At 50.2% G+C, this 27,180-nt stretch overlaps 2 protein-coding genes across 4 annotated transcripts in view; one reads left to right on the forward strand and one right to left on the reverse strand.

Annotated features, from left to right (window-relative positions):
* Positions 1–2,368: 2,368 nt before the first annotated feature.
* ETV7 (ETS variant transcription factor 7) lies at positions 2,369–9,075 on the reverse strand. Its single transcript, XM_051639281.1, has 8 exons — positions 9,009–9,075; positions 6,946–7,063; positions 6,508–6,672; positions 6,130–6,237; positions 5,047–5,238; positions 4,094–4,236; positions 3,844–3,944; positions 2,369–3,097 (listed from the first exon to the last, which is right to left on the reverse strand). Exons 1-8 carry the CDS (start codon positions 9,012–9,014, stop codon positions 2,992–2,994), a joined length of 939 nt encoding a protein of 312 aa, XP_051495241.1. The 5' UTR covers positions 9,015–9,075; the 3' UTR covers positions 2,369–2,991.
* Positions 9,076–9,686: 611 nt separating this feature from the next.
* Positions 9,687–27,180, forward strand: part of KCTD20 (potassium channel tetramerization domain containing 20) — a 28,505-nt gene continuing 11,011 nt past the window's right edge. Inside the window, exon 1 of one of the 3 annotated variants that reach the window (XM_051639252.1) lies at positions 9,687–9,725. Coding sequence is in view for 1 of the 3 variants with exons in the window: in XM_051639251.1 (XP_051495211.1) it covers positions 21,556–21,566 (11 nt within the window). In the remaining 2 variants the exon portion in view is untranslated. Of the gene's footprint in view, positions 9,726–21,443; positions 21,567–22,196; positions 22,219–27,180 lie in introns of those variants that run through there. The other 2 variants (XM_051639251.1, XM_051639253.1) reach the window with 2 other exon arrangements.

Genomic DNA, 27,180 nt, shown 5'->3' on the forward strand with positions numbered 1-27,180 from the left:
CCTTGGTGGAAACCTGCCAGCTTGGCTGTGTGGGGCCCCTCATCCAAGAGGGTAGGGGCACCAGCCCCCAAAACTAATCTTAATTTGGTGGTATCAATACAAGGGCACGTAGTGTTAGAACAAGGGGTGATGATTTTAAGATGGAAGAGGGAGACTGAGGTTGGACATGAGGAGGAAATTCTTTGCTGTGAGGGTGGTGAGAGCCTGGAACAGGTTGCCCAGGGAAGCTGTGGCTGCCCCATCCCTGGCAGTGTTGAAGGGCAGGTTGGATGGGGCTTGGAGCAACCTGGGCTGGTGGGAGGTGTCCCTGCCCATGCAGGGGGTTGGAACCTGATGATCTTCAAGGTTCTTTCCAACCCAAACCCATCTGGGATTCCATGTGATTCTGTGATCCTTTTCCTCCAGCCCCAGGGCTGATTTTTAGGTGATTGTTGAGCCTCAAATCCCACCAGCCCAGGGGCTGCTGAGGCATGGGCTGCTGGCCTCCAGGAAACAAAGCACCCTACAAACATTCGGGAAGCCTCATCTGGGACACCTGCCACCACCCCTGGACTTCAGTCGTGACAGAAGTCCCCAGTTCCTGGGTGCTGTCCCTTCACCCACCCCAAACACCCGGCGCAGGTGGCAGCTCCTCGGCTGTTTACCGAAAGGGCTGGGTCCTGGTTCCAGGAAAGCAGCAGCTTTAGATCCCTCCTGCCTCTGCTTAGGGCAGGGGGGAAAAGCCACATCACTCCCAGAAGGACACGAGGGTTTCCTGAAGAGGATGGAAAGAGCTGGTCATTCCAACCCATCCTTAAAGTCCCCCTTGATTTTTTTCATCCCTCCGGAGCGGCGGCACGAGCCGGCACCAGGAGGGTTGGGTGGTTTGGGCAGCTTCCCAAGCAGGAGAGGAAATCCCCGTTCCAGTCCAACAGGATCCTGAGTCATGGAAGGAAAACCAGGTGAAGAGAGGGCACCTGGCACGGTCCCTTTGGGTACCAAGGTCACCAACAGTCACCTGCTCCAACAAACCCAACCAGCCAGGCTTGGGGTGGGATGCTCAGGAGCCATCAGGGCTTTTTCCACATGAAGAAAGTGAGAGGATGGCTCGTTGGGAAAAATGCACCCATGGGTGTGTGTCCCAAGAAAGAGGCAGGGCCAGGATGGGGCAGACTCCAATGAATGAGGTCTGCTTTCCCACCAAAGCTGTTCCTCAGGGCTGGGCAGGATTTACGCTGACTCTGCTGGATTTCACCCCAAGATAAGATCTGGCTTTAGTCTTCCCTGGGAGAATAAACACCCTTTGTGGAAGAAAGGCTGACTTCTGGGTGCTTCACTGCACCTGCCTGGTAAGGTCCATCTCCAGGCTGCAGGTTGGCTGGGTGCTGGAGAAGCTCCAGCCCCTCTCCTAGCAGAGCTTTTGGCCTCCTTTCCTACCTAGGACCTCCCAAAGGCTGTGACACTATGCTTCCCTACCCCACTGGAGCTTCTCCTTCCCTTCTCCTCCATCACTTCACTTGTCAAGCACTTGGGTTTTGCCAACGAGATGCTTTCTTCTGGCAGTGAAACTTCTCAGCCAGCCCTTCCAGCGATGTTGTGCTGCTGACATTTTGCCAACCACCATGTGTCCCACCACCATCTCTTGCTGGCTACAACCCCACACCAGCATCTCCAGGCTCTCCAGTTAATAGACATAAAGTAGTTCTGGAGAAGCAACACCAGTTACAGTCACAGGGACTGTAGTTGCAGGTTGGGAGCAACCAGTTTTGGGGGCAACCTCAGTCCCCAACCCTTGCCAAAGCTGTTGACAAGACTGAGAGCTCCCACACCCACTCACAGCATTTCTGCCCCAAGAGTGGTGGTGATGCAGCTCTGAGATGGCAGCTTGGACAAGGGTCCAGAGCACAGATATGAGGCAGCAGGATAATTTTGGTAGTGGTGCAAAGCCAAGGCTGGAAGGAACTCAACTTTTCCCATCAGCCACGAAACATGATGTTGCTCCACGACCTGCATCTGTGCTTGTCCACGTAGCTACAGACCCTCATGGTTTTGCACCATGTTCTCCCATTGCTGAGCACCTCAGGCTGTTGTGCTCTGCTCTGGGGGCTGCTGAGCTTGGGGAGAAGATCCAGGTGCCCACAGGAGCTGGTTTGAAATGAGGAAGATTTGGATTTCCCAGTTTCAGACCTTCAGCCAGCAAGGAGTGGGATTTTTAACCACGCACAGGCCCAAGATTTTATTTCCTCAGTGAGAAATGTAAGTGAATAGGGTTGGATTTAAAAACCACACACACAGACATTGTTCCTCCCTGGAATCCTCTAGGAATTCCTGCTTGGGACTCAAAGCAAATTAAGCAGGTGTCTGACAAGGAGTGTGGTCATGGTCATTACTGGCTGGGCTTCTTTTCACCTTCTTTAGGCAGCTGATTACAAAAAGCATCACACGGAGTGAGAGGAGTTAATATGAGACCTGGGTTAGGGCATCTGAGCAGCCTGGAGCTCCAGCCAGGCCTGATCCAGGCAGGTATTCCAGAACACTCCCACCCTTCATCCCAGGAGCAAGGCCTTGGGAGACAGAGAGACCACAGTGTCACTCACATCTACAGCCTGGGTCTGTCCTCCCACCAGGGGAGTGACTCAAGTCCAGAAGAAGAGCCCTTGGGGAGATGTTGGACCCAGCTTGGGTGCTCCAGTCCTCTCTACTAGAAGGTTTGAACCTTAAAGAGCAAGAACCTTCTGGAGCAAGAACTTCCCATTCCCTCCCAGAGGGCAGAAGAGAAGTGAGCAGAAGACCAGTCCCCACGTTCACCTGCATTTCCAGGGCTGGGGGACAGTTTCTGGGTGTGTTTTGCTAACAAAGCCCCAGAGGTGTCACAGCTTTGGCCCAGGGCAGGTTTTGAGACCCAGGACCAGCTCAGTGGTCTCCTATCCAGGAGATGGAAGAGATACCAGCACTTCCCAGCAGAGCACGGGTCTGTCTGCCAAGCACCACAAATGCCACCTTCAACATTTCCTATGGTGAAACTTCCAGTGGGTCATCTTTGAAATGCTCCTCGTTCTCCAGCTGCTCCAGTTGGCTGGATTTCTCCTGGATGGACCTCCCAGGAGTCTTCAAAAACCTGCAATTCATTTTTTTAGTGGCTTTAAGTGCATGTCCAAACCTGGCTTCCACCCAAGCTGGAGCCCTCATCCTTGTTAGCTGAGCTCTGGAGCTCACCTGAGGGCAGCAACCACCCCTGGGCTTTGCTGAGGATCCCAGCTCCTCTTTTGCACCCAGGGTGACAAAGCTCAGGACTCACCAGCCCAGTCCTGGCATTTTAAGTCCAAACTAGTTCCCAGGAAGCAGCCAGCATTGAAAACAGGAGGCTCCTGGGTTAACTCCACCCCTTCTCCTGTCTGGAGATGAATTTCAGACCTGGTGTCACATAGGAGGGACCTGTCCAGCCTGGGTGGACTCAGGGACATTTCCACCATCAGCAGATGGTCCCCACTCAGGAGAACAGCTGGATGCTGGCCCTGGGACAAGCTACTGGCCCAGAGCCCTGGAAAGGGCATTGGAGGACCTGGAGCCCTGATGTCCCAGCCCCCAGCTTGCACAGGACAGAGCCTGGACACAAACCCACCAGGGTTTTGGATCTGGATGAAGCAGCTGCCAAGATCTGGAGCCCACCCCACCTTCCCTTGTCCCATCTGCACAGTCCCAGGCAGCTCCTCTCACTGGTCTGCTTCACCTGGATGTGTTGAAGGGTCATTTGGATGTGATGTTGGTGGATGTGGTTTAGGGGAGAACTTTGTAGGGAGTAGGGATGATGGTTGGACTTGGTGGAACTCTAACCTGAATGGTCCTAGGATTCTATGATCTCACCTGAACAACAGCTTCTGCCCCGGCTCCTTTTTGATGATGTTGAGTTTGTAGTAATGTCTGAGAGCTCGGGACATCTTCTCATAGGTCATGTTCATCCTATTCTGGAAGGAGAAAAGGAAAAACTGGATGGAGAGGGGTGAAGAAATTGAAGCACCGACACCAAGTCTGGGTCTGTCTGCAGCAGGACCACGTGTGGGACACTGGAGGTGGTTCTCTATGGAATGACTGGTTAGTTCTCAGCTGCATTTACCTTGTGGTTCCCCCAGAGCTGGGCAAGTCCACTGGGGTTGACAACCCTGAAGACTTTGGCTTCCTTGTCTTCCCACTTGATGTAGGGCTCGTAGCGGCTGTCGGAGAGGAGCTGGTACACGTAGTCCCACAGCAACCTGCAGTCTGGGCAGTGGAGCAGAAACAGGACCATGGAATGCCAGGTTGGAAAGGACCTCAAGGATCACCTGGTCCAACCTTTATGGTAATTATATCTTTCCAGTGAGGCGGCTCAGCAGCCTGTCAAGCTGAGTCTTAGAAGCGTCCAATGTGGGGGAATCCACCACTTGTTGTGGGAGAAGAGAAGGCTCCAGGGAGACCTTAGAGCAGCTTCCAGTGCCTGAAGGGGCTCCAGGAAAGCTGGGGAGGGACTTGGGACAAGGGCAGGGAGGGATGGGATGAGGGGGATGGATGAAAAGTGGAAGAGGGAGATGGAGGTTGGACATGAGGAGGGAATTCTTTGCTGTGAGGGTGGTGAGAGCCTGGCCCAGGTTGCCCAGGGAAGCTGTGGCTGCCCCATCCCTGGCAGTGTTGAAGGGCAGGTTGGATGGGGCTTGGAGCAGCCTGGGCTGGTGGGAGGTGTCCCTGCCCATGCAGGGGGGTTGGGACTACATGACCTTGAAGGTCCCTTCCAACCCAAACTATTCCATGATTCTGGGATTATTCCAAATAGTCACAGAGCTCCCACCTCTGCTCCAGGAGGGTTGGTCAGCATCAGGGTTGCATGAGGTGGTGATGATAATTAATATGAGTCCAGAGCTCATACACAGCATTTTAACTGCCAGATCTCAAAACTCCAGGAGGAACTTCAGCTTTTCAGGTGGGGAAACTGAGGCAGGGAAGCACACACTGATGTGTGGAACACAGAGGAGGAGACAGATGGGATGAAGCAAAGTCTCATTTCTCTAAGGAACCAGGCTATAAATTCATACTTACCTGCAATTTTCCCATCCACTGGAGCTGACAGGGCTGTAGGAAAAGAGCAGATGGCCCCTGGCTGGCAGCTGTCCTCTGAGCTGTGGTGGGAGAGGTTCAGTGGCTCCACGTGGCTGTGGAACACGGGTTGTCCTGCACAACCCAGGCAGGAGGAACCAGCACCTGGGGCAGCCTGGAAACCACAGCCTGTCCCTGCAGAACAAAACCAACCTCTTTGGTGCATGATGGCAGGTCCCAGGAGATCTTCCAAAGTCCTGATACAAGGGGGAGGGACAGCCCAGGGTGGTCACCAGCCCAGGGTGGTCACCAGCCCAGCCAGAGGAGGCAGGTGCTGGGAAAAGCCCAGGATTTCCCTGAGGTGGGAGGAGCAGAAGGTCCAGGGGGGTCAGAGGAGATGACAAGGAGAGTGAGGGTCAGATACAGAGGAGAAGCTGGAACAGGAGAGTGCCCCAAAGCACAGACATTCCTTTGTACACCCTTGGGGGCATGTTCATCACCCTGCAGCTGAGCCAGCAGAGGAGCTCAGGAAAGCCCTCCCAGATCCACCTCAGTGCAAAGCCAACAACAAGTACCAACCCCTCCTCAACCTAACTCCTATCTAGCCCCCCCAAGAGCACTAATAAGCTTCAATAGCCCTGACAAGCCTCACCTGGAGCCTCTTCTCACTCCACCCTTGGGCCCAGGAGGTCTATTTAAGCTCAGCCCTGGCTCCTCAGCCCTCACCAGCTATGCTGCAGGACTAGTCTCCAGCCAGGGCTGTGCCTTTGCCTGGCTGTTGACCCCCCCAAACCAGCCCTTAACTTGCAGATACATTCCCTAATGCAGCCATAGCCTTGCCTATGGATCCACCTGGACCCTCCATGGATCCCCCTTCTGATCCTTAGTCCTGATTCTGACCAGACCTGCTGCATCACCACAAGCTTCCTTGATGACCTGGACTTTGTTGGACCTGGCTGCCACCTCCAGGACTGTCCTGCTTACCTTGCTCAGGTACTGTGGGATGGGCTCAGTTGGCTGAGCTTCAAGCCCTAGACAGCTGAGGGCAGGCTCTGCTTGAAGGACAGCTGCCCTGTGCTACCATACCTTCCTCAGTGGTCCTTGCTTCCTTGAAGGGTGAGCTGAGCAAAGGGCTGCACATCAGGGCTCTTCTCTGAGTCTTAATGTAATGGAGTATTTCATATAACACGTCACCTGTGGGGAAGGAAAGTCTGCTCAGATGGTTTTGGGTTTGGTAAAGGCTCTGGCAGTTGATGCTGGTGCTCAGATTTCCCTGCTCCAGAGGTTACTCCCCATCCCAAAGTGTTTGCAGTCCAGAAGAACTAAAGGAAGGGGTTGTCCTTGTCTCCAGCACCCAACTGGCCAGAGCTAAAGCTGCTGGGACCCCTCCAGCCCCTGGCAGCAGAGCACAGCTTGTGCTGCACTTGGAGGGTCCTCAAGAAAGACCCTCAGACTCGGTCTGACCTGAGCTGGGAGCTCGGTGTCTGAAGTCCTCCTTGGTGAGGATGCAGAGGGCTTTGCCGTTCATCTCAAACCTGCTGCCGTCAGTTTCCCGCAGGGAATACTCTGCCTCTGCCCACCTCAGCCAGTGGATCACGTCCTCCTTGCTCCACAACGAGGGCTGGATTCCTGAAACCAGGGGCAGCCTCTGAAACAGCTCAGTCTCTACCTTCAACGCTGCTGAGGGCCAGGGGGGGGACACTGGGCTTCTCCACCACCAAACTCTCCCTCTGTGTTAACACCCCAAAGAGATGATGAACCCTGATCCATCTTGTCCATCTAATCTAGGCAGCAGGGAATGGTCCCTGGGTGGGACACCACGGCTGTACCCTCCATGTCCCACCCTGTGGGAGCTCCTTTTTTTTTTTTTAAGCAGTGTTGATTTGCTCAACATCTACTCACTCAGCCTGCCTGGAAGCTTGAAGATCTCCCCCTCGCTGATGGGCGGGTGTCTGGCCTGGGCCAGGGGTGGTAACGAAGCTGCAGCCACGGGGCTGGAGGAGCTGCCTGCCCCTTTACCCTGGGGAGAAGAGATCAAACACATCAGGGGGGGAAATTCCCAGCTCTGGTCCTGCTTTTCCTTCAGAGGTGCCTCCACCACAGTGAACCCTCAGATCCTTCCTACTTGATGTGCTGCCTGCAGGTTCTCCACCCTGGCTCTAGTTCCTACTCCAGCCCCAGAAGGAATCTCTAGTTGCCCAAGAAAGTGTTTGTAACCAGAGCTTCCCTTTTTCTCCAGTTCCTCTCCTTAGCACAGGTTCCTGCCCTCAGCCAGGCTCTGGGTTTTCCATCCTCACTGCCCCATTTCTGCAGGAGAAGATGGAGCCAAGACCAGCAGAGCCTGGAGGATCCTCTGGTCCTTGTTGGGTGCCCAGGGTTTGATGTTTCAGTTCTTCAGAGCTGTGAAAACACAGCTGGTAACAGTGCTTAGATTTTGCCCTAAAAAAATGCTGCATGAAGAGATTTCCCAACTGCTTCCCCCAGTGATCATTCAGGAAATGGTCATCCCAGGGTTTGGGGAGATGGCTGCTCCTCCTGCTCTCCTGCCATTAAGCCCTTCAAAACTTACTCCTTGCTCTTGGTTGCTCATCACAGAACCCCCCCAGCCTCACCAAAGGGGTGAGATGGTCCATACTGGGAGCAGCAGCCCCAGCACCTCTGGGCTGGGGGTGGGGGGGGATTGGTGTCCCCCAACTCTGCTTCCAGGTTTTCATCCAGACAAGAGCCAGAATGGACCTCAGCTCCAGCTTCCAGCCCCATTTACATCTTGAAACATTCCCAGGAGCCAAGCACAGAATGTTTTCTCCTCCAAAAACAAAACAAAACAAAACAAACCTATTAAGGTGAATCCCAGGAATTTCTCAGCTCCATTCTCTGGATAATTAACACTTTTGCCTCCCAGTAGGATTTTCCCAAGGAGTTGCCAACTCTGGGTGCTTCAGTTCACCCTTCAGGCAGATTTTTTTTGGGGGGATATGAGCAGCCAGGGCTCCTGGATTGTGTATTTGGGGGGGGAGGGTGTTGAGGAGCTGAAACAGCCCCCAAAATCAAGTAACAGTGGTGAAGAAAACCAGCCAGAGCAGCCACTGGCTGGACACCTTTGATGTTCCCAGAACTGGGAGTATGGGAGCAAAGTGCTTCATGTCTCCCAAGGAAAAATGCTTCCCTGTGATCCCGGGGGGAAGGAAAGCAGGAGAAACGCAGGGCTTGGTGAAGGGTGAGGGGTTTTCTCCACCAGGAGGAGAGTTAATTGGGTGGGAGCGGTGGAATCGCTGCCTCGGGGTTTTGGCAGAGCAACCAGAGAAACCCCAGTATAAACCCCAGTATAAACCCCAGTATAAACCCCAGTATAAACCCCAGTATAAACCCCAGTATAAACCCCAGTATAAACTCCAAAGGGGCTCGGCAGCCGGGCCAGCTGCCTTCGGGATTGATTCGAAGCAAGAAACTCCGGGAAAAAAAATAAAAGAGAAAGAAATTCACAGTGTATTTTTTATCTAGAGCTCTCCAAAGGTGCTGTGGTTTTTTTCCTCCCACCCGTGTGACTTGTACGAGATTTACTGTAAAAACAGACCAAAGGTTCGATATTTTTCTTGCTCCTAAACATTTCTAGGGCATAAAAGACGCATTCTGAGGTTTTTATTGCTTTGCACCTGTTTTATGGTGGTTGCTGTGGGGTTTTTTTCTCCTGGCTTTGCTGCTCTCACACGTTTCTGGGACTGAGTTTCCTTGATTCCAGAGGGGGGAAAAAATGTCCTTGGAAGGGTTGGGGTGGGAGAGGGGGGGGAAGGGAGTGGGAAACGAGTGTGTCGTCGTCCCCCCCCCCCCCCTCCCCCGAGATGCTCAGTCCGGGGTGGGGGGGACGGAGCCCCCGGCTGGAGGTGGGTGGGGGGGTCACCCTCCCCACCCCTGGGGCATCAGCTGCCAGCCCGTGGTTGGGGTGGGGAGGTTGGGGGGGCTGTTACCTGCATCCCGGGTACCCGGTGCGGGCAGGTCCTGACCCTGCGGCCGCTGCGGCTTCGGCTCGATCCTTCCGGGAAACGAAATCGAAATGGGCCGGAGCTCCGGGAGGCCGGAAAACGGTTTGGGGGGGGGGGGGGGAGGTTGTGGCAGCGTCCGGGACCGTGTCGTTCCCTCCTCTTCCCCTTTCTCCCCTTCCCGTGGCCCCGCGTCCCCTCCCGCACAACCTCCGCCCCGGGGGATTCCGCTCGGGAGGGTTTGCCTGCCACTACCGGGATAGCACCGGGAGGGGTGGGGGGGTGCTCTGTTCTCCCTGGGGATCCTATCCCGCGCTACCGGAGGAGGGAGGAGCTCCCGCGACACCCCGGGGGAGCAGCTGGAAGAGTTGGGTTTATCCCTTTTCTCCACCGGGCACGGCCGGGACGGGGCAGCGGGGCCGGGAGGGGCTCGGGGGGGGCCGGGAAGGACTCAAGGGGGTCGGGGGGAGGCGGGGCAGGATGCAGCGAAGGCTCCGCACCCCGCTCGGTCGGGGCGATGCGCGTCCCCGGTGGCGGGAGCGCGCCCCGCGTTCCCGCCACGCCCAAGCCCCGCCCCCCTCGACCGCCGCTAAGCCCCGCCTCCTCTGCTCTCATTGGTCGGACCGCGCTGGGGGCGGGGCCCCGCCGCGCTCGGGTTGGCCCCGCCCTCCGCCCGCCTGAGGGAGCGGCCTCGGCGGGGACGCGGTGAGCGAGGCCTGGGCCGGGGGGGGGGGCGGCGGTCGCGGCCTTTCCTCCCCCTCCGTGGGGCCCGGCGTGGCCTGTGGGGCCTTTCCTCCCCCTCCGTGGGGTTTGGTGGGAGCCCTTTCCCCCCGTGAGGGGCCTCGCCGCGCCTCTCGGGGCTTCCAGGCTGGTTTCTGGGCCTCAAGGGGTGGGCTGTGTGCTCCGGGGAGCGGGCCCGGCGGCCTCGGGGGGAGGGGGGGGGGCGGGTTTCGCTGCCCCCTGCGGGTGTCTGTGGGGTGGGAGGTTCTCTGTGGGGCCGAGGGGGTGTCGGCGGGGTTCGAGCGGGCTCCGTTGTTCTGTATGGGCTGTGGAGGGGATGTGGGGCCGGGGGGGGGGGGAGCTGCCCCTCTCTGGGCCTTTCGGGAGCTTCCTCAGGGGCCTTGTTGTGTGCACGAAGGACACGAAGGTCTGTGGGGCTGGGGGTGCCTCCCCCTGCCCTGTGTGCGCTCGGAGAGGAGGCTTTGGGGGCCTTTCCTACACTGTGTGTTTGGCAGGGGGCTGGGACTGTTATCCCTGGAGCTAATTGTACATCCCTGGGACTGGGACACGCTACCCCACGTAACCCCTGGCGTGTGTGGGAGCCCTCGAAGGGCTGTGCCCAGTGCCCTTTGGTGAGGCTACCAGGTATGAGCAGCCCCCCCAGAGCAGGAAGCATCCTCCTCCTCGCAGGGTTGGTCACGCTGCCCTCCTGTGCCTGTCCTGGGGCTGCAGCTGGTTCGTTATTATTCTGAAACATGTTCTTAGGCTTGAGTCTGCCTTCCCTTCCCTCCCTCCTTCCTGGCCCTGCTGTGCTTTGAAAGGCAGGAGGAGTTTCTCAGGTGCAGTAGGTGAGAGCTCAGCCTGCCTCGTAGGCACCGTTTTGTGTCATGACTTTCCCTGTCTCTGGTCCTGTGCTGACTGCTCAGTGACCTTGGGCTTTCCAGGAGAGGGTTAACAATGCAGTCTTGGGTATAAACCTGGGAGGCTGAGAGCACACCTCTTAGAGTGTTTTAAATTACTTTGCCAGGGTTGCTGCAAGGCAGAAAATTCACCTGTGCTCCCTGTGCCTGCCTTATCCTCACCACAAAGTCCCAATCCTTCCTGCTGGCATCAGCAGCAATCAAGAACTGCTAGGAGAAGGAGGTCGTGTCAGGAATCAGCAGAAAGGCTCAGCTCTCCCTGTTGACCTGTGTCCTTGTTTACCCCAGTGCCTGGACTGTGGGACTGTCAGTCAGCTGGCTTTCAGGGTTATAAATACTCTGGGTTCATAGGAGCCTTTTCAGTGACATAAGCATCAAAACAGGGAATTATTTGGCTCAAAACCTGTGGGTTGGTCTGTAGGCAAAGCTGCTTGCAAGAGGTGTTAATTATTATTCTTCAGACTAGATTTACACATGCCTTTATTACAGGGGAACAAGATATTTAGGGAAGCAGTCATGTTTTACTAAAACAAATAGACTGATACTGTTTACAACCTCTGAGTACTTATGTCACTTTTAAAAAATGCTCATTTGCAAAGCAGCCTTATAGTGGCAGAATTGTCTTTATTTTTGAAGAGAACATCCAGGTTAAAGGGTCTGATCTTAGAGCTGAAGCAGTTTGTGCAGACTAATTCTAAGAGAAAACTGCAGGAAACTGTATCCAAACTTATTCCAGCTTATCCTAAAGCAGTAAAGAAGAGGCTGAAGTTAAGTTGTGCTTTCATGGAAATAAGGTGTGTGCTGAGTTAGCTGGTGTTTGTTTCTGGAGCTTTCTGATTTGTAGTTCTTCTGTATGAAGCTGAGTGGACTTCAGTGAGCCCAGCCAAGCTGCAGGTGTCCACGTGGAAGAAGCTGTAGTCAAAAGGACCAAACTGGTGATTTAGATACTTCTCAGCAGTGGTGAGAAGTTACAGCAAAGACATTTGAGCTGTTTGGTGTAAATTGCATGTACCTACAGGCAGGGAAAGGGGTTGGTTATTTTGGGGTTGGTTGGCTTTTTTCTGGAAATGTTTTGTGGCAGTTTTTGGAGTGGAAGGCAAGGCAGTAATTCCAGAGAGTCAGAAATAGGAAGCCTCATCACTGGTCATAATTGTGCTAACAGGAATGTATTGTCCAAGATCCACTTGGATGTGGCCAGTATAAAATGACTCAGTGTTCCATTTTCTGTGCTCCAGAGGCAGCCTTGCCTGAGCTAAACACAGCAGAAAGCTTTTATTTCCTTCCCCAAAGTATTTTGAACCATCAGAATGGAGAGATGTTCTTCTTTTTTTTTTAATCTTCTTTTATTAATTATGTGATCATAAATCTGATCTTACCTCAGGTCTCTTTGAGGTGCCTTCATATCTTGGCATGTTCACTCTTGCCTGCTCTGAATCCAAGAGGTTTCATAACCACCCACTTTCAGTTTTCTGTTCAGGATATTGTTACATTTTTAGTGTGATGATTCAGGCTGTCTTTACAGGTCATGAGGACTAAGAATCACCCCTGGCTTTATTAGTTGATGGTCTCAGCACAAAGTTTGGGGCATGTTAGGATGTGTTTGTCCCTCAACCTCATCTTGAACTCATTCCAGGTGCCCGTGACAGGCAGCCAAGTGTTTAGCTCATGGTGTAGCAGCGTGGTTAAAGGAAGCAGAGTGTAATCTTGTTCAAAAACAATGCTGCTAACTCCACTTGAAATGGCTGAAAACCCATAAGGAGAAAACTTGAAGTGTAGAGCCTAGTTAAATAACCTTTCATTCTTTGCAATGAATTTGCAGTAAGACTTCAATACTGTATAACAGTTAAAACCACCTTTGTCCCCTTTTGCCAAAAGCTGGGATCATAAAATCATGGAATGGTTTGGGTTGGAAGGGACCTTCAAGATCATCCAGTCCCAACCCCCTGCATGGGCAGGGACACCTCCCACCAGCCCAGGCTGCTCCAAGCCCCATCCAACCTGCCCTTCAACACTGCCAGGGATGGGGCAGCCACAGCTTCCCTGGGCAACCTGGGCCAGGCTCTCACCACCCTCACAGCCAAGAATTTCCTCCCATGTCCAACCTCCCTCTCCCAGTTTTCATCCATTCCCCCTTATCCTTTCACTCCAAGCCCTTAATAAAGGAATACTGGCCAAGCAGCAGGGAGTAATGGCACTGTTTTAATGATTGCATCCCAGCGTTGCAGTCCTGTTATGAAAGTCACTGCATGATGACAGACCAGCTCAGCAGCCAGAGAACTGGTGGAAAGAGATTTGCAGAGCTACCTGCAGTAACACCTACCTTTGCAGTCTCTTAGTTACATGTTCTTGCCAAGGCTGGTGTCAGAAACTCTTCCTCCAACTAGAAGTAGAATATAAATGCAAAACAAGCCTCCCTAAAACGTTTGCTTGGGAATGAATTCTGGAGCTGTTGCTGCTTAGAGATCCCAGAGGAGTGTATGGACAATAAGCTCTTTCTTTGCAGGAAAAATGCTGAATTGGTGCCTGCTTCTAAAGGCCACTTCTGCTGTCTAAAGGGTCTCCTGATTTTTAAATGAATTGCTTGATAGAAAGTAAATTTAGCTAGAGGATCAGTTCATTACTGGCTAATTTAACCTGGATCTGGGCAGGAAGTGTAGGAAATACCTTTTTGTTTGGAAATGTGAAGGGATGAGGAGCCACCACTATTTTGTCTTCTATTTGGTTCATAAACAGCGTAATCGGAGCTAAGGATGAGTGCAGAAATTACCAGTTTGGCAAAATGGACATGTTCTCTAGAAGCAAGATGGTTGTAGGGTCTGTTGTTTTGGGGGGCTTGGCCAGATTGCTCGTGGAAGCTCTGATTTCAGATTTCTGATCCCACCATCCCTGCTGATTCCATCAGGACAGTTGGCTAGAGCTTGTGGACCATCATTTGCCAAGGTCAGGGCAATTTTAGATCCCTGGCTTTTGGATGGCCTTTCCAGGTGAAGTGTTGTCTACTGAACAGCCTGCCAAATTCCCAAATTTCTTCTGTCCCATAGCCCAGACTGATCCCATCTGGATTCTGAAGAGCTGAATCACCTTCCAGTGCTGCTTCCTTCCCAGTGTCTGTGTAGGGAAGCTGGGTTTTGTAATCCAGGCAGCTCAGGGCAGATGAGCCCAACCCCTGGGCTCCAGGGAAAAGGGGGAGTGCAGCAATATTCCCTGTGCAGCTCCAGCTGAGATGGAGCCCTGGATGTGTCTGTGTGTGGTGGGAGGAGAGGCTAAGGAGCAATGGTTTTGAGGCTCAAAGGGTATCCAGCTTTCCAGAGAAGGGGGTTTATAAGAGGTTGGCAGAGGGACGTGGCCTGTGGTCTCGGGTCTAGAAGTGGTGGGGAGATTTCTTATTATCAGGATGCTGTTGGCCTGTTGCCATGGAGCTGGTGCCTGGGATTCCTTTGCAGACTGGAAACCCAGCTTGGGTTGTGACGTGACAGAAGCACCCAAGGCAGAGCAGAGAGGGCCTCCACATGGGTGTGTTTTAGGAGTCTGTTGCAGGGAAATAATGACACATGTAAGCCAGTAAGTAGCTGAAGTCTTGGGACTTCTCATTTCATCAGCTTTTGTGGTCATTTCTCTTCCTGTCTTGTGTTCCAGTTCTGATTTTCAGTCATGTTGTGTCCTCTGAGCACAGATCATCTGCTAGCCTGGGTATTTCTTTGCTCCACTTGTCAGAGCACAAAAGAGGGGGGTTTGGAGGGCAGCTTCTTGGTGAGCACAGGCCTGAGACTGAGAAGTAGACTCATGGCTGTTGGTGTTAGAAGAGGCTTTGACCATGGGCTGTAGTCACTGAAGTTCAACATTCAGTAATTCTGTCTTCAGTGACTGGGATGTTTTTTTTTTCCTTGGCTTTATTCCTCAGGATAATCTTACATGTGTTTTGTGCAGCTAATAAAAATGATGTTAATCCAGTGATTGCTCCTGAGGGTGGGAATGATCACTCATTGCATTGGTTATGCTGCTGACCACACAAATATGGCAATACTCTTGTGAACTCTAAACTGGAACAGGTTGTAGTCAGAGTTACAGGAGTACTAGGTAGCAGTTTACTCTGAGAATAAAGAACTGCCTGGGATCCAATACTGAAATAGCCAAAAGAAGCAAAAAATAAAATAAGGGGTGAAGGAAATCTAGTAAAGATAGAGAAGTGGGAGCAGAACTCTGTGAGTCTGGTCTGGTTTGGCAATTTGTGGACAAATAATATGGATTAAAGATCATGAGTCACACTTGAGTGGCAGAAATGGGTATTGCAAAAACAGGGATGTGAATGCAACCACCAACTGGGTCTCATAAAGTAATACTTTATGGAAGAGGGGGGATTGAGGTTGGACATGAGGAGGAAATTCTTGGCTGTGAGGGGGGTGAGACCCTGGCCCAGGTTGCCCAGAGAAGCTGTGGCTGCCCCATCCCTGGCAGTGTTGAAGGGCAGGTTGGATGGGGCTTGGAGCAGCCTGGGCTGGTGGGAGGTGTCCCTGCCCATGCAGGGGGTTGGGACTAGATGATCTTTAACGTCCCTTCCAACCCAAACCATTCCATGATCTTGTGCTCAGTGCTGCCAGGTAATTGCTGCTTGGCTGTAAAGTTTTGTCGACACAGTTTGAAAATCAGATCAGAGAGGCACAAATAGTGAGGCCATATTGAATAAAAGAAGGGTTTCCTCAATAAATATAATTCTGGATCTAGAAAGTGTAGCTGGGTCTCCTGGAGCTGAGCTCCATGGCTCACCCCACTGGAACAACAGCTCATTAGGTTTCCAAAATTAACCTGTGAGCCCATATGATGCTGTAGGATGCCCTGTTAGCAGTCTTTATTAAGAATATGCCCCAACTTTAGTGATTTTCTCAGTTTAAGAATCTTTGAGATGGTTTTTCTCCAAGTGGTATCTGGTTTATAACTGGAATGACTGCAGTTCTTGTTTGGGGTGTTCTGATAACTTGGAGGAGCTGGAGTGAAAGGTTCACAAGGGAGGTGAGTAGGGAAAAGTCAGGGAGGAACTGCAGCTTCTCCAGCAACAGAGGTTTTCAGTAGGATAGGATATTAGCTGGGTGGATTTTCCAAGTCTCTCAGTTCATGGGCAGTTAATATCAGCTGCTAGTTCATCACAACTGGAGCAAATAATGGAGGAAAGCAGCCTAGGGAAGCTGTAACCATATGATACTTGCTAATTGCTTCTTCCTCTGGGTGAGTAGATTAAAAATCAGAGCATTGCATAATCTCCAGCCATGGAAGAGGTTCCATCTGCCTGGAATGTTATCTGCTGTAGCAGCTGGGAGTTATGAATGAGTTCCCTAATCCATTGACAGAAATGTTCTGCAGGCCACCTCGTGGCTTAAAAGAGAGATTTAGGTTGGACATGAGAAGAAAATTCTTTGCTGTGAGGGTGATGAGACCCTGGCCCAGGTTGCCCAGGGAAGCTGTGGCTGCCCCATCCCTGGCAGTGTTGAAGGGCAGGTTGGATGGAGCTTGGAGCAACCTGGGCTGGTGGGAGGTGTCCCTGCCCATGCAGGGGGTTGAACCTAGATGATCTTTAAGGTCTCTTCCAACCCAGACCAGCCTGATTCAGGTGTAGAGGTGAGGCAGTGCTGGCTGCTGGTCAGTGGTATGAAAAGGTTGTTGTGACTCTGCATCACTGCTCCCAGCCTGCTGTGTTCCCCTGTGTGATGTGTCTCCCTTGGACCTCAACAAAGGTGTTTGCTAGTGAGGAAATACATTTACATGCAGTTTTCTGGCACGCTTGAGGAGCAGTGATAAACAGCTGGTTGGCTTTGAATGTGCTGTGCAAGATACTGAGGTGAAACCAGTCTAATTCTGTCTGGTACCTGGTCTTGGCTGAGCATCAGGGAAGCTCGATTTCTGTTTACTGGTAATTATAAAGCTCAGTGCATTAGGGCTGTGCTATATTTAAATGGTACCTTGTCTGTCAGCCGTCCCTATTACAAAATGTTCTTTGCCAGGATCATGGGGTTGAGCCCCTCCTTTTAAAAGCTGGTTTTGAAACTCTCCATTGTTTTCAGACAGTTAATATGCCAGGGCTGTGGCATCTTTATCTGTCTTGGTGCTGGTATGTCATTCCAAGACCATTTTAAAGGTTTTGTGGACAACTGTGAGAAATTCCATTTCACCTCTCATAGAGTTATTGCATTTCTGAAAGATGAAATGGTTGTTAATGCAGGAAACAGACTCATCTCCAGTCTCTCACCCTGTGCACTGCAGACACTTTGTGCTGTCTTGAACTGGGAGACTGTCACAGCTGAATTAAAAATAACAATTTGAAACAATTCCTGTGAACTCGGATTGACAATTGTGAGACTTCAAGGCTTTGCTTATCCCCAGGGGAGCTGGAGCCCTGGCAGTGAGCAACCCAGCACCCCCGTGGGTGTCCTGCAGACAGGACTGGTGCTGAGTGTGCTGAGGGACTTCTGCCCAAGTGACTTTTGGTCTGGGTTTGTCACCAAGAGGTTCACTTGGTGATGGTGATTTCTTATAATCATAGAATGGTGAAAGTTGGAAGGGCCTTAAAGATCATCAGGTTCCAACCTCCCTGCTGTGAGCAGGGACACCTCCCACCAGACCAGGCTGCACAAGCCTCGTCCAACCTGGCCTTGAACACCTCCAGGGAGGGGGCAGCCACAGCTTCCCTGGGCAACCTGGGCCAGTGATTAGTCCAGAGGAGGCCATGGAGATGACCAGAGGCTGGAGCAGCTCTGCTCTGGAGACAGGCTGGGAGAGTTGGGGTGTTCAGCCTGGAGAAGAGAAGGCTCCGGGGAGACCTTAGAGCAGCTTCCAGTGCCTGAAGGGGCTCCAGGAAAGCTGGGGAGGGACTTGGGACAAGGGCAGGGAGGGATGGGATGAGGGGGATGGATGAAAAGTGGGAGAGGGAGCTTGAGGTTGGACATGAGGAGGGAATTCTTGGCTGTGAGGGTGGTGAGACCCTGGCCCAGGCTGCCCAAGGAAGCTGTGGCTGCCCCATCCCTGGCAGTGTTGAAGGGCAGGTTGGATGGGGCTTGGAGCAACCTGGGCTGGTGGGAGGTGTCCCTGCCCATGCAGGGGGTTGGATCTCGATGATCTTTAGGGTCCTTTTCAACCCAAACCATCCTGTGATTCCCTGATTTTTGGCCATGTCTTGTCTCGCCGAGGGCCATCCTGACAAGTGCAAACAAACTCATTTCATGCCGTCCACATCAAGAGCTCTAAAATGTCACAGTTTTGATCACGTCTGATCGGGATTGAGTTGAAATCCTAGCTTTATAGGGAGATTCTTTGTACATTAATAGACCCTTTAATTAGCAGGCTCTGCACTAAGTCCCATCTTCTTGTTAAGGGGTTATTAAAATAATGCATAAGCTCCATGACTGGAAGATGCTAATTTATTTGTGAACCTCTTGCGTTATTCAGCAGAGGAGTTGAATATTCCTCACAAGGACAGACTTTGAAGTCTGTTTCCTTGAAACAGATGATTTTTTACAAACCCCAGCTTTTCTTTTTCTTGTTGTCTTTGAGATAAACACTCACAAAGCCAGCTGCAATTTTGGCGAGAATATTGATGGGTTGCTTACTTGTCAAATTAAAAATGAGCCGGGGTGGATTTTTCTGGAATGTCTTTCCACTTTAGAGCTTTCCACTTTCAAGAGTGACCTTATTCGGTGCCCAAATGAGCACCTTTCCTCTGCACCAGCATTTCATTATGTGTGTTGAAATAGGCTTGGTCTCTGCTTTTTTAATTTTGTCTTTTTCTTAGTGGTATTTTCCCTTTATTTTTTTATTAAACTGCCACAAAGTGCAGCTACAGTTCCTGGCTAAATTTGCTGAAACACGACACTAGCCAAATATTTTTGTGCAAGAATTATTAGTCACATAAGGAAGAATGTAATGGAATATTCTTAGAAAGTGTTATAACTATGCTTGACATGTAAAATATTTATCCAGACATGTAAACAAAGCAGGAGGTGCCAATGTTCTATCATAAACCTTAGTTATTTTGAAGTCTTGAGCAAGATGTTTTTCAGTTCTTGAAAATAAGGTGTCAAGTTCCCTGCTGACTTAAATTAACAGAGTTCTAATAGTTGGCTTTACCTAACTGAAATGTTAGCCCCTGCTCTTGCTTCCCTAAAAATAAATCAAGATGAGCCTTCCTGAAGAGCTGCAATTGTGCTAAATAAAACTCTTCTGTTTATTTTGGGTTTGGATTACTTTAGGTGCAGATTTTACTATGTGGCTCTAGAAGGCAGGTCTCGTGTTTGGTCTGGATTTTGTTATTGTCCGTGTCTTAACGTGAATTAGAGGGGATCCAAAGGGCTCAGTTGTTTTGCAGACAGGTCTTCACTTGGTGCCTCTGCTCTCGGGTGTCTCAGCCCCTCAGGACAGCTGGAGCTTCAGGGGCTTTATCTGAGGTGGCTTCCAGCAACTCGTGCTGCTGTGGTGGTGAGATATGGCCATGCCTGGTGGGGTTCCCAGGTGGGTGCCTGGCAGGGGTCCCATCCCAGCCTGTCTTATTACCAAAGCTAGAAAGATTTCCTGTGCTGGGTTATGACACTTGAGTTTTGCCAAGCCTGAGCCTGCTCTGCCACACTGGACACAAACTGCTGCTGGACAAGAGATCAGTGACCAAACCAGGGCCCCGTGCTGGGGATGAAGGAGCTGGCTTGTCATGCTGTGCCCTTCCCATCCCTGTCCCTCTGGTCCAGCCCTCCTCAGGGCCTAGCACAGAGGCAGAGGTGGATGGAGGGTAGATCAGAGCTCACTCAGGTCCATCATTAAGCACTGAGCTCCTCCTGACTAAGCTACAGATGAACCAAGACTGGAATATTTACTTTGAAATTTAACTGCATTTCATAAATCACTTGCAGCTTTCCTGGTTGTTTTTTTGTTGTTTCTTATTTTTTTCCCCCGTTTATCCTGTTATTCTGAAATCTCTTTGGTGAACAGCTACTCTAACTGCATTCAACTTTCAAACCTCTGCCTCCTATTGTTAGTTTTCAAGCTGCTCCCCTGCAATTGGTTAAAAATGAATGGCAGTTGTAGCAGATGAGCTGGGAATGATTTAGCAGTTACTTGTTGGGAACCCTTCCAGGGAAGGAAGGTGGAGTTTAAGCTGCTCACAGCCTTTCTAAAATAAAAGTCAAGGCAAGTAGGTGCTTTTTGCTGTGGGTGAAACATCAAGTCACTTTTTGTGGGAACCTAAAAGCTCAGTAAGTGAGGAGAGGAATTTTGGTTTAGTCTGAATATGCTCCCAGCCAATGTTCTGTTGTGAAATAATCCACTTATGGTAAAACTGTTGTGTTTCAGTGACACTGATTCTTAACACACTAATTCTCATCTCTGGTGGATCCACACTGGCTGGTTGCTGTCTGAAGAGCAGAGAGGGAAGTTCATCCTTCCTGGTGCTGCAGGCTGGGTGTTGGGACCCTGCATTGCAGGTGATGGTGGCAACAGCTCCACTGCTGGGCTTCAGAGCCTGGCTGCTTTACTGGCCCTCCTGGGGCCTCTGTGGTGAAGGAGACAGGAGGGGTTGTGGTGTGTTCGGCCCCTCCGTTGTGAGCTGAAGTGTTGATTTGCACCCTGCTGGCTCCTCCTTGCTGATTTTTGGGGTGAGTGCTTTGTCAATGCAACAAGCTGCCTTGCCCCTGAGCATCCCATGCTCTGTGTGGGTGGTCACAGTCCTGGATGATGGCAGCCTGCCTCCCCCTGGGGGGCACAGGGTGGTCAGAGGCTCTTTCTGTACATCCCCAGCCTCCTTAACAGGCTACAAGTGCTTTATTGCACCCAGATCTGGACAGACTAGATAATTGGGCACTGAAGGATTAAAAGCTTGCCCTCAAATGTAATAACCAGTCCTGGCAGGACATTGTACCTACATACAGAATAAACAGGAGTGAGGTCATGAATTAGTGACAAGTTGTTTTTATTATGTTGGATTGATTGGTTTGGTTTTAATCAGGTGCTACGTAATGATCAGACTTCAGAACTCATCAGCACACACTTTATCACTGGTGTGACTCAGGAGGAAGAGTTTTCTACTTCTTCAGGTTCTGTTTGCATTAAAAATGATCTGTTATTGATGATATGTGGTCTATTTAATTCCATTGTTCTGCGGAATTGTGTTTGGAGGAGCCTCTGAATCATCCAGGTGTATCTTGGGGGAAAGCTTGAAGCACAGAATAGGGGGATTTAATATTTGAGCTGACAGAGGGTAGCATTTCCAGGTGACATAAATGTGTAATGGCTCTGCCAGGCTGTGCTCAGGCACCCAGCACTGAGAGAAGCTCCTGCTTTTTACTGGGGCTCTTTAGCAATGCATTTTATGGGCATTGACACATCAAAATAACTGATTTTATCCTCACTTCCTGTAAATTTGAGCCCAAGTCCAAGGTCTTCTGGACTGGGGAATGTGGGTGCACACAGTTATGTACATACTCAGAAATAATTCTGGGAGTGCATTCCTTTCTGCCTGCTTCAGAGATGAGTGGCAGGAGGGTTTTGAACCAGGCAGCATCAAGGGTTTAATAAAACTGCACCTTTTCCTCCAGACAATTCCTGCCCAAACAGGCTGAACCAGGACTCTGGGGAGAGATTTTTTTAATTTTTTTTCTTTTGGGAGGGGACTTTTGCTGAAAATAGGAGTCCTAAAATGAAGCTGTTTGTTACCAGACAGATTTTTCAATTCCAACTTTTCATGAATCAGCTGAGGCGAGGCAGGACTTTTAAACTGAAATATTTCAGTGAATCAGACATCTGGGGTTTGGGGGAGTGACCATTGCTGCACAAACAGTTGAAACTGTCAAGCTTTGCTGGGACTTGGTGCTTCCCTCTGTGAGAGAAGGATTTCAGGATATTGGTGCTGGTAGCACTGGGAACGTATGAGCCGCCAGTAAGTAAGGAGCTGTGGTGTTTGAGAGGGGGTTCTTGTTGGAGGGTTTGCTCCAGAGTTCCAGTAGGAAAAGGGGGTGATTTTTTCTGTTCAGAGGTTGGGATTGCTGCAGGCACATTGGATTTGGGGTCAGAGCCTTCCCAGAAATGCTCTTGTCCTCTTACTTTTTTGTGTAGCTTATCATGGAGCAGCTTGACTTCCTGTAGTGCAGGAACTGGTGTGGATTTGAAAGTTAGATTAACTGCCTAAGAAAGAAAATAGATTTTTAAATGCTAACAGGTAAAGGTAGGTCTTTTATGCTTTGTTAAAACTTGTTGGTTTTTTTTCTGAAAGCTTTTTAAGTAGTTTTGTAGAAACCTGTGGAATAGAGAGAGCAAAACCCTGGTGTGTTGCTGCTGTTCCTGTTGAAAATTTCTACATGAGTATTTGAAGCTTCATCTGACACAGGTGATAACAAAGTATAACTTGGTGTCACCTGGCTTAAAGCTTTTTATTTTGCTCAGTATTCTTTGTTTCAGCAGGGGAACATTTGTTTTTCCTGTCTCTAGAGAGGATGGTCCTGCTTATATTTGCTACAGCTCATCTTTCACCAGGTTTTTTTCCCCTCACCCTGGTCAGGTCTGCTTACTCCATCCTTCTGCCTAGAGAGGAGGTATATATTCTATATTGGTGTGGCCAACTTTACTGAAATTGCTGGCTGAATTTGATCAGGGAGCATGAGCAAAGCTGCCATTCCTGTAGCGTTAGGTTCTTTACAAGAAATAAATCTAAGAACTGTAGTTTTTCGGATGAGTCATTTAAACCCACTAGTGTGAATAGTGGAACCAGCCTTTATAGGTTGCTTGGTTGTGCTCTTTAACACTAGTACCTTGAGCCTCACAGGGAGGGTGGTAGCCCTAGCAGAGCATTAACCTATTGACTTCATCAGGTTTATTCCCTTCTGAGGCAGCCAGTGGTAGGACAATAGTGGATAAACTTCATCTATTCCAGTTGATGAGGCTGCCATGATAAAACTTTCCTGTTTTCATAGAAACATAGAATCTGGTTTGGGTGGGAAGGGACCTTCAAGATCATCCAGTCCCAACCCCCCTGCATGGGCAGGGACACCTCCCACCAGCCCAGGTTGCTCCATGCCCCATCCAACCTGCCCTTCAACACTGCCAGGGATGGGGCAGCCCCAGCTTCCCTGGGCAACCTGTTCCAGGGTCTCACCACCCTCACAGGTTAGTACATCTCAGCAGGTTTTTTGCATGTTAGTCTGGGTGATTGATTGTAGGTTGGCAAAAAGAAGTGATGCTGTCAGTGTGGGGCACCGAGGTGGGTTGGTGCCACCTGCACCAGCTTTTGGGGTGTAAACCAAGTGCTGGCATTTATGGAAGAACCTGGAGAACCCTGAATCTTAAACCTAGATGTGGGTGTGCAGTGTTAAACCATTTTTCAGACTGAAAGTTTTGAATTGCATTTGTAGAAACAGTGGATTTTTGTTAAGACTCCAGCAAACCAGAAGGTCTATTAGCTTTGCTAACAGTGAAGCTCTATGCACAGAATAGGAGCAAACAATTGAGCATTTCATCAGCCTCCTTGCTGTCTCTTGCCAGAATTTGCAGGCTGTCCTGCATTGCATCAGTCCTGCTGGACATGATTTTCCATTTATATTTCAAGGCCAGATGGAAAATGGATCCACTGAAGATTGATAGAATCATTTCATAACAAGGGAGAAGCTTTTTGTAACGTGCCTGTGCTGGTTCCACCTATAAATCAACTTTTTATTGTCTGGTTAACTTGGTGTCTGTAGCAAAAAATCAAAACAGGATCAGCAGCAGGTATGAGAGAAGCATGTTAGAGGCCCCAGGTGGATTTTGTATCTGATGCAATTCAGATGAATGCACTTTTATGTTGTCCTCCTGTGGCACAGGAATGCCTGCAGGTGCCAGCGAGGGGCCAACCTCAGACCTGCCAACTCTCACATTGTCCTGAGCACTGCATCCAATTCTGAAGCCCCCAACACAAGGGATCATAGACTGGTTTGGATTGGAAGGGACGTTAAAGATCTTCTAGATCCAACCCCCTGCATGGGCAGGGACACCTCCCACCAGCCCAGGCTGCTCCAAGCCCCATCCAACCTGCCCTTCAACACTGCCAGGGATGGGGCAGCCACAGCTTCCCTGGGCAACCTGGGCCAGGGTCTCACCACCCTCACACCCAAGAATTCCTAATATCTCAATCTCCCTCTTCCACTTTTCATCCATCCCCCTCATCCCATCCCTCCCTGCCCTTGTCCCAAGTCCCTCCCCAGCTTTCCTGGAGCCCCTTCAGGCACTGGAAGGTGCTCTAAGGTCTCCCTGCAGCCTTCTCTTCTCCAGGCTGAACACCCCAACTCTCCCAGCCTGTCTCCAGAGCGGAGCTGCTCCAGCCCTTGGATCATCTCTGTGGCTCCTCTGGACTCTCTCCTGGAGCTCTGTGTCCTCCTTATGTTGGGAGCTCCAGGAACTGAGTGTGAGTGGCATGTGTGACATGACAGAGGTCACTAACCCAGCCTGGTGCAGGGCTGGTACAGCTGCACCACATCTCCTTCAGCAGACACATCCACAGGTTGTGTGCAGCACAGCAAAGCCTTGGCCAGCAGATCTCTCCTGACTTGGATATCTCTGTGCTGCCCTCCCTTTTGTGCTTTAGGCATAGTCCCTGTTCTGGTTCCCTAATCCTTACGTACAGGAAATGCTTCTCATGATTTATCTTAAGCCCAGGAGATTTCCCTTTTTCTCTCCAGAGGAGGAATTCAATCACTGCTAATTTATTTTTTCTGCTTTTATGTTTAGAGAGACTTTTTGGCATGTTCCATGGATATCCTTTAAGATACGAAAGCAAGACTGAACTTTTGTGAAAGGCATACAATGATATTAGAAATAAATCTTGTTCTAAAGGAGCAGACAGTAGAATTAGGTCAGGCACACCCTGCCTAGGGTTTCCTGCTGGCTCATATTTCTGAGAATAATTGTACATGGGAATGTTTCTGTAGATTTAAAGGAGTGTTGTCACCTTCCAAATGAGTTGGTTGGAGCTTTATTTCAGTCCTGGTGGTTACGCTGTGGTGTAGGAAGGGGAGAGGATTATAAACCATCTGAGTCACTCCTCAGTGTGCTCCTCATTCTTTGTCACTCACAACCCCAGTGGTGAAGTCAAGTTACTCACTGGTATTTTTACTCTCTTCTGACTCCCTCCTTGTCATGGCAGATGACACTGAAGCTGTGCATGAGGTGTCAGATGTTGCAGCCAACTCTTCGATGCATTTCAACAGTTCATCTTTTAGTTCTTTTTCTTGGAGGTTTCTGAGAAGTTCTGCAAACTTGACACTTTCATCATGTCTCTTAAAAAAAAAATCCTAAGGGGAAGGATAAGGAAGAAGGATAGTACAATAAAAAGTTAGAAACTGTAGTGATGCTTTTCTTTTGCATAACCAAATGGCCTGCATCTAAATGGGTTTTCTCTGCTGGACATGTTGTATTTGAGTTTCTTGGTACTGTTTCTGTTGGTCTGTACAAGTTAAGCCATTCAGCTCCTTCCAGGAGCTGGGTGAGAATTGTGTACCTTGGGAAGTGGGTTTGGTTGTGCCTCAGATTCGTTAGGGTGGGGAAGGATAATGTGCTGAAGCCTTTTTGCATTCCAGGCCACTTCTTTCTTGAGAACCAGATAGAACAAGGTTCAGCCTCTTAATCTCTGCCGAAGGTTTGCAGCACAAATTGATTGTGTCGAAGATGTGTTGTTAAATAAACCATTTCAGGTTTGTGTTTTTAAATAAACATCACTTTCCTGTTTTTCCTGTCGACAAAAGCGTTGGCTCTAAACAAGTTCAAATAAAGGTGACTTCACTAGGACCATCAGCTGTGGTCTTGAGAACTGAGATGGTTCTTCAGTTGAACAGCTCATTTGTAGCACTGTCATGTTCTGGAGGGAGGAAGAATGTCCAAGCATGGCAAAGCCAAAGGCCAGAGTCAGATGTGAATTGTGATTATTATATGTCTTGTTTTTTTTTTACTTTGATACTCATTTCCTTTCCAAAAAAGCTCTTTAGTGCTGAATGTGGCACTGGCCTTTTGATATTCATGAGCTCCCAAAATCCAGCTGTCCACCAGCTGCCAGCCTTCAGCTCCTCTGCAGGCTGATCCCTACCTGATCCTTCAGGATCTGAGCATACAAACAAGGTACTGAGACGTGAGCTAGGTCATCAGGGAGCTCATTTACTGCTCGTGATCAATTCTGTGGTACCAGCCAGTTTGTGCTCACCAGAGGGTAGAAACATGAATGGGAAGAGACCTCAGAAGCTGGTAACCTGCTAGTATTTGTCCTGCTAAGCCCAGGATAATTGCTGGTGCGTGGCCTGGAACCTCGAGTAGCAAACGTGCTGAAAGTCACTGTAACACCTAGTTAGTGGGCCTGCTCCTGAAGATCATGTCTATTTTTTGGTGTCTCTCTTTTCTCTCATAAAAGACTCCCCTGCAGTACTTCCCAGGGCTGTTAGGGCCAATGAGCAATTAATATCTGTAAAAAGCTTTGAAGATGAATCGTGCTAATTATTATTTATAGGTATTCGTTCTCACCATGGGTAGTTCACCTTGATCCTTAGGTATGAAAAGAAACCAGGACATTTGTAAGCTGGTCAGGCTGGAGTGTGGCCTTCTGAAGTCTTTATGTACTAGTTTCCCTACTGGGATGTGTGTGAGATTGCAATGTGTTTGTCATGGTAAATTACCACTTTGGGTATTGGTTGCACCAGCCAGATGTGCTAAAGGAATCCTTGCTCATTTCATAGAATCCTAGAACACCAGGTTGGAAGGGACCTCAAGGATCATCTGGTCCAACCTTTCAAGTTGCTGGACTAGTTGATATGAGGTGGCTCAGCACCCTGTCCAGCTGAGACTTCAAATTGTCCAATGTGGGAGAATCCACCACTTCCCTTGGGAAACTATTCCAGTGTTGGACTCTCCTCATGGGGAAAAATTTACCTCTTGTGTCCCAACTGGAGTCTTCCCAGGATCAGTTTGTGCCCATGACCCCTTGTCTTTTCCATGTGACTCCTTGTAAAATAGGGAGTCTCCATCTTCTTGGGAGCTACCCTTTAAGTACTAGAACATGGTAATAAGGTCTCCCCTGAGCCTTCTCTTCTCCAGGGTGAACAAACCCAGTTTTCTCAGCCTCTCCTCACTTGACAGGTCCTCCAGTCCTCTGATCATCCTTTTCTGAACCCTCTCCAGCCTGTCCCCATCCTTTTTGTACAGCAGGGACCAGAACTTTGGACAATGGTAGGGAGTGAGAGAACAAGGGGGAATGGATGAAAACTGGAAGAGGGAGATTGAGGTTGGAGATGAGGAGGGAATTCTTGGGTGTGAGGGTGGTGAGACCCTGGAACAGGTTGCCCAGGGAAGCTGTGGCTGCCCCATCCCTGGCAGTGTTGAAGGGCAGGTTGGATGGGGCTTGGAGCAACCTGGGCTGGTGGGAGGTGTCCCTGCCCATGCAGGGGGTTTGGAGCCTGATGATCTTTATGGTCCCTTCCAGCCTTCACCATCCTATGATTCTATGGTTTGGTGAGAGGAGAGTGGACACTGATGCACTGTGG

Source organism: Apus apus, chromosome 23 (genome assembly GCF_020740795.1).
Source record: "Apus apus isolate bApuApu2 chromosome 23, bApuApu2.pri.cur, whole genome shotgun sequence".
NCBI classification, from domain to species: domain Eukaryota; kingdom Metazoa; phylum Chordata; class Aves; order Apodiformes; family Apodidae; genus Apus; species Apus apus.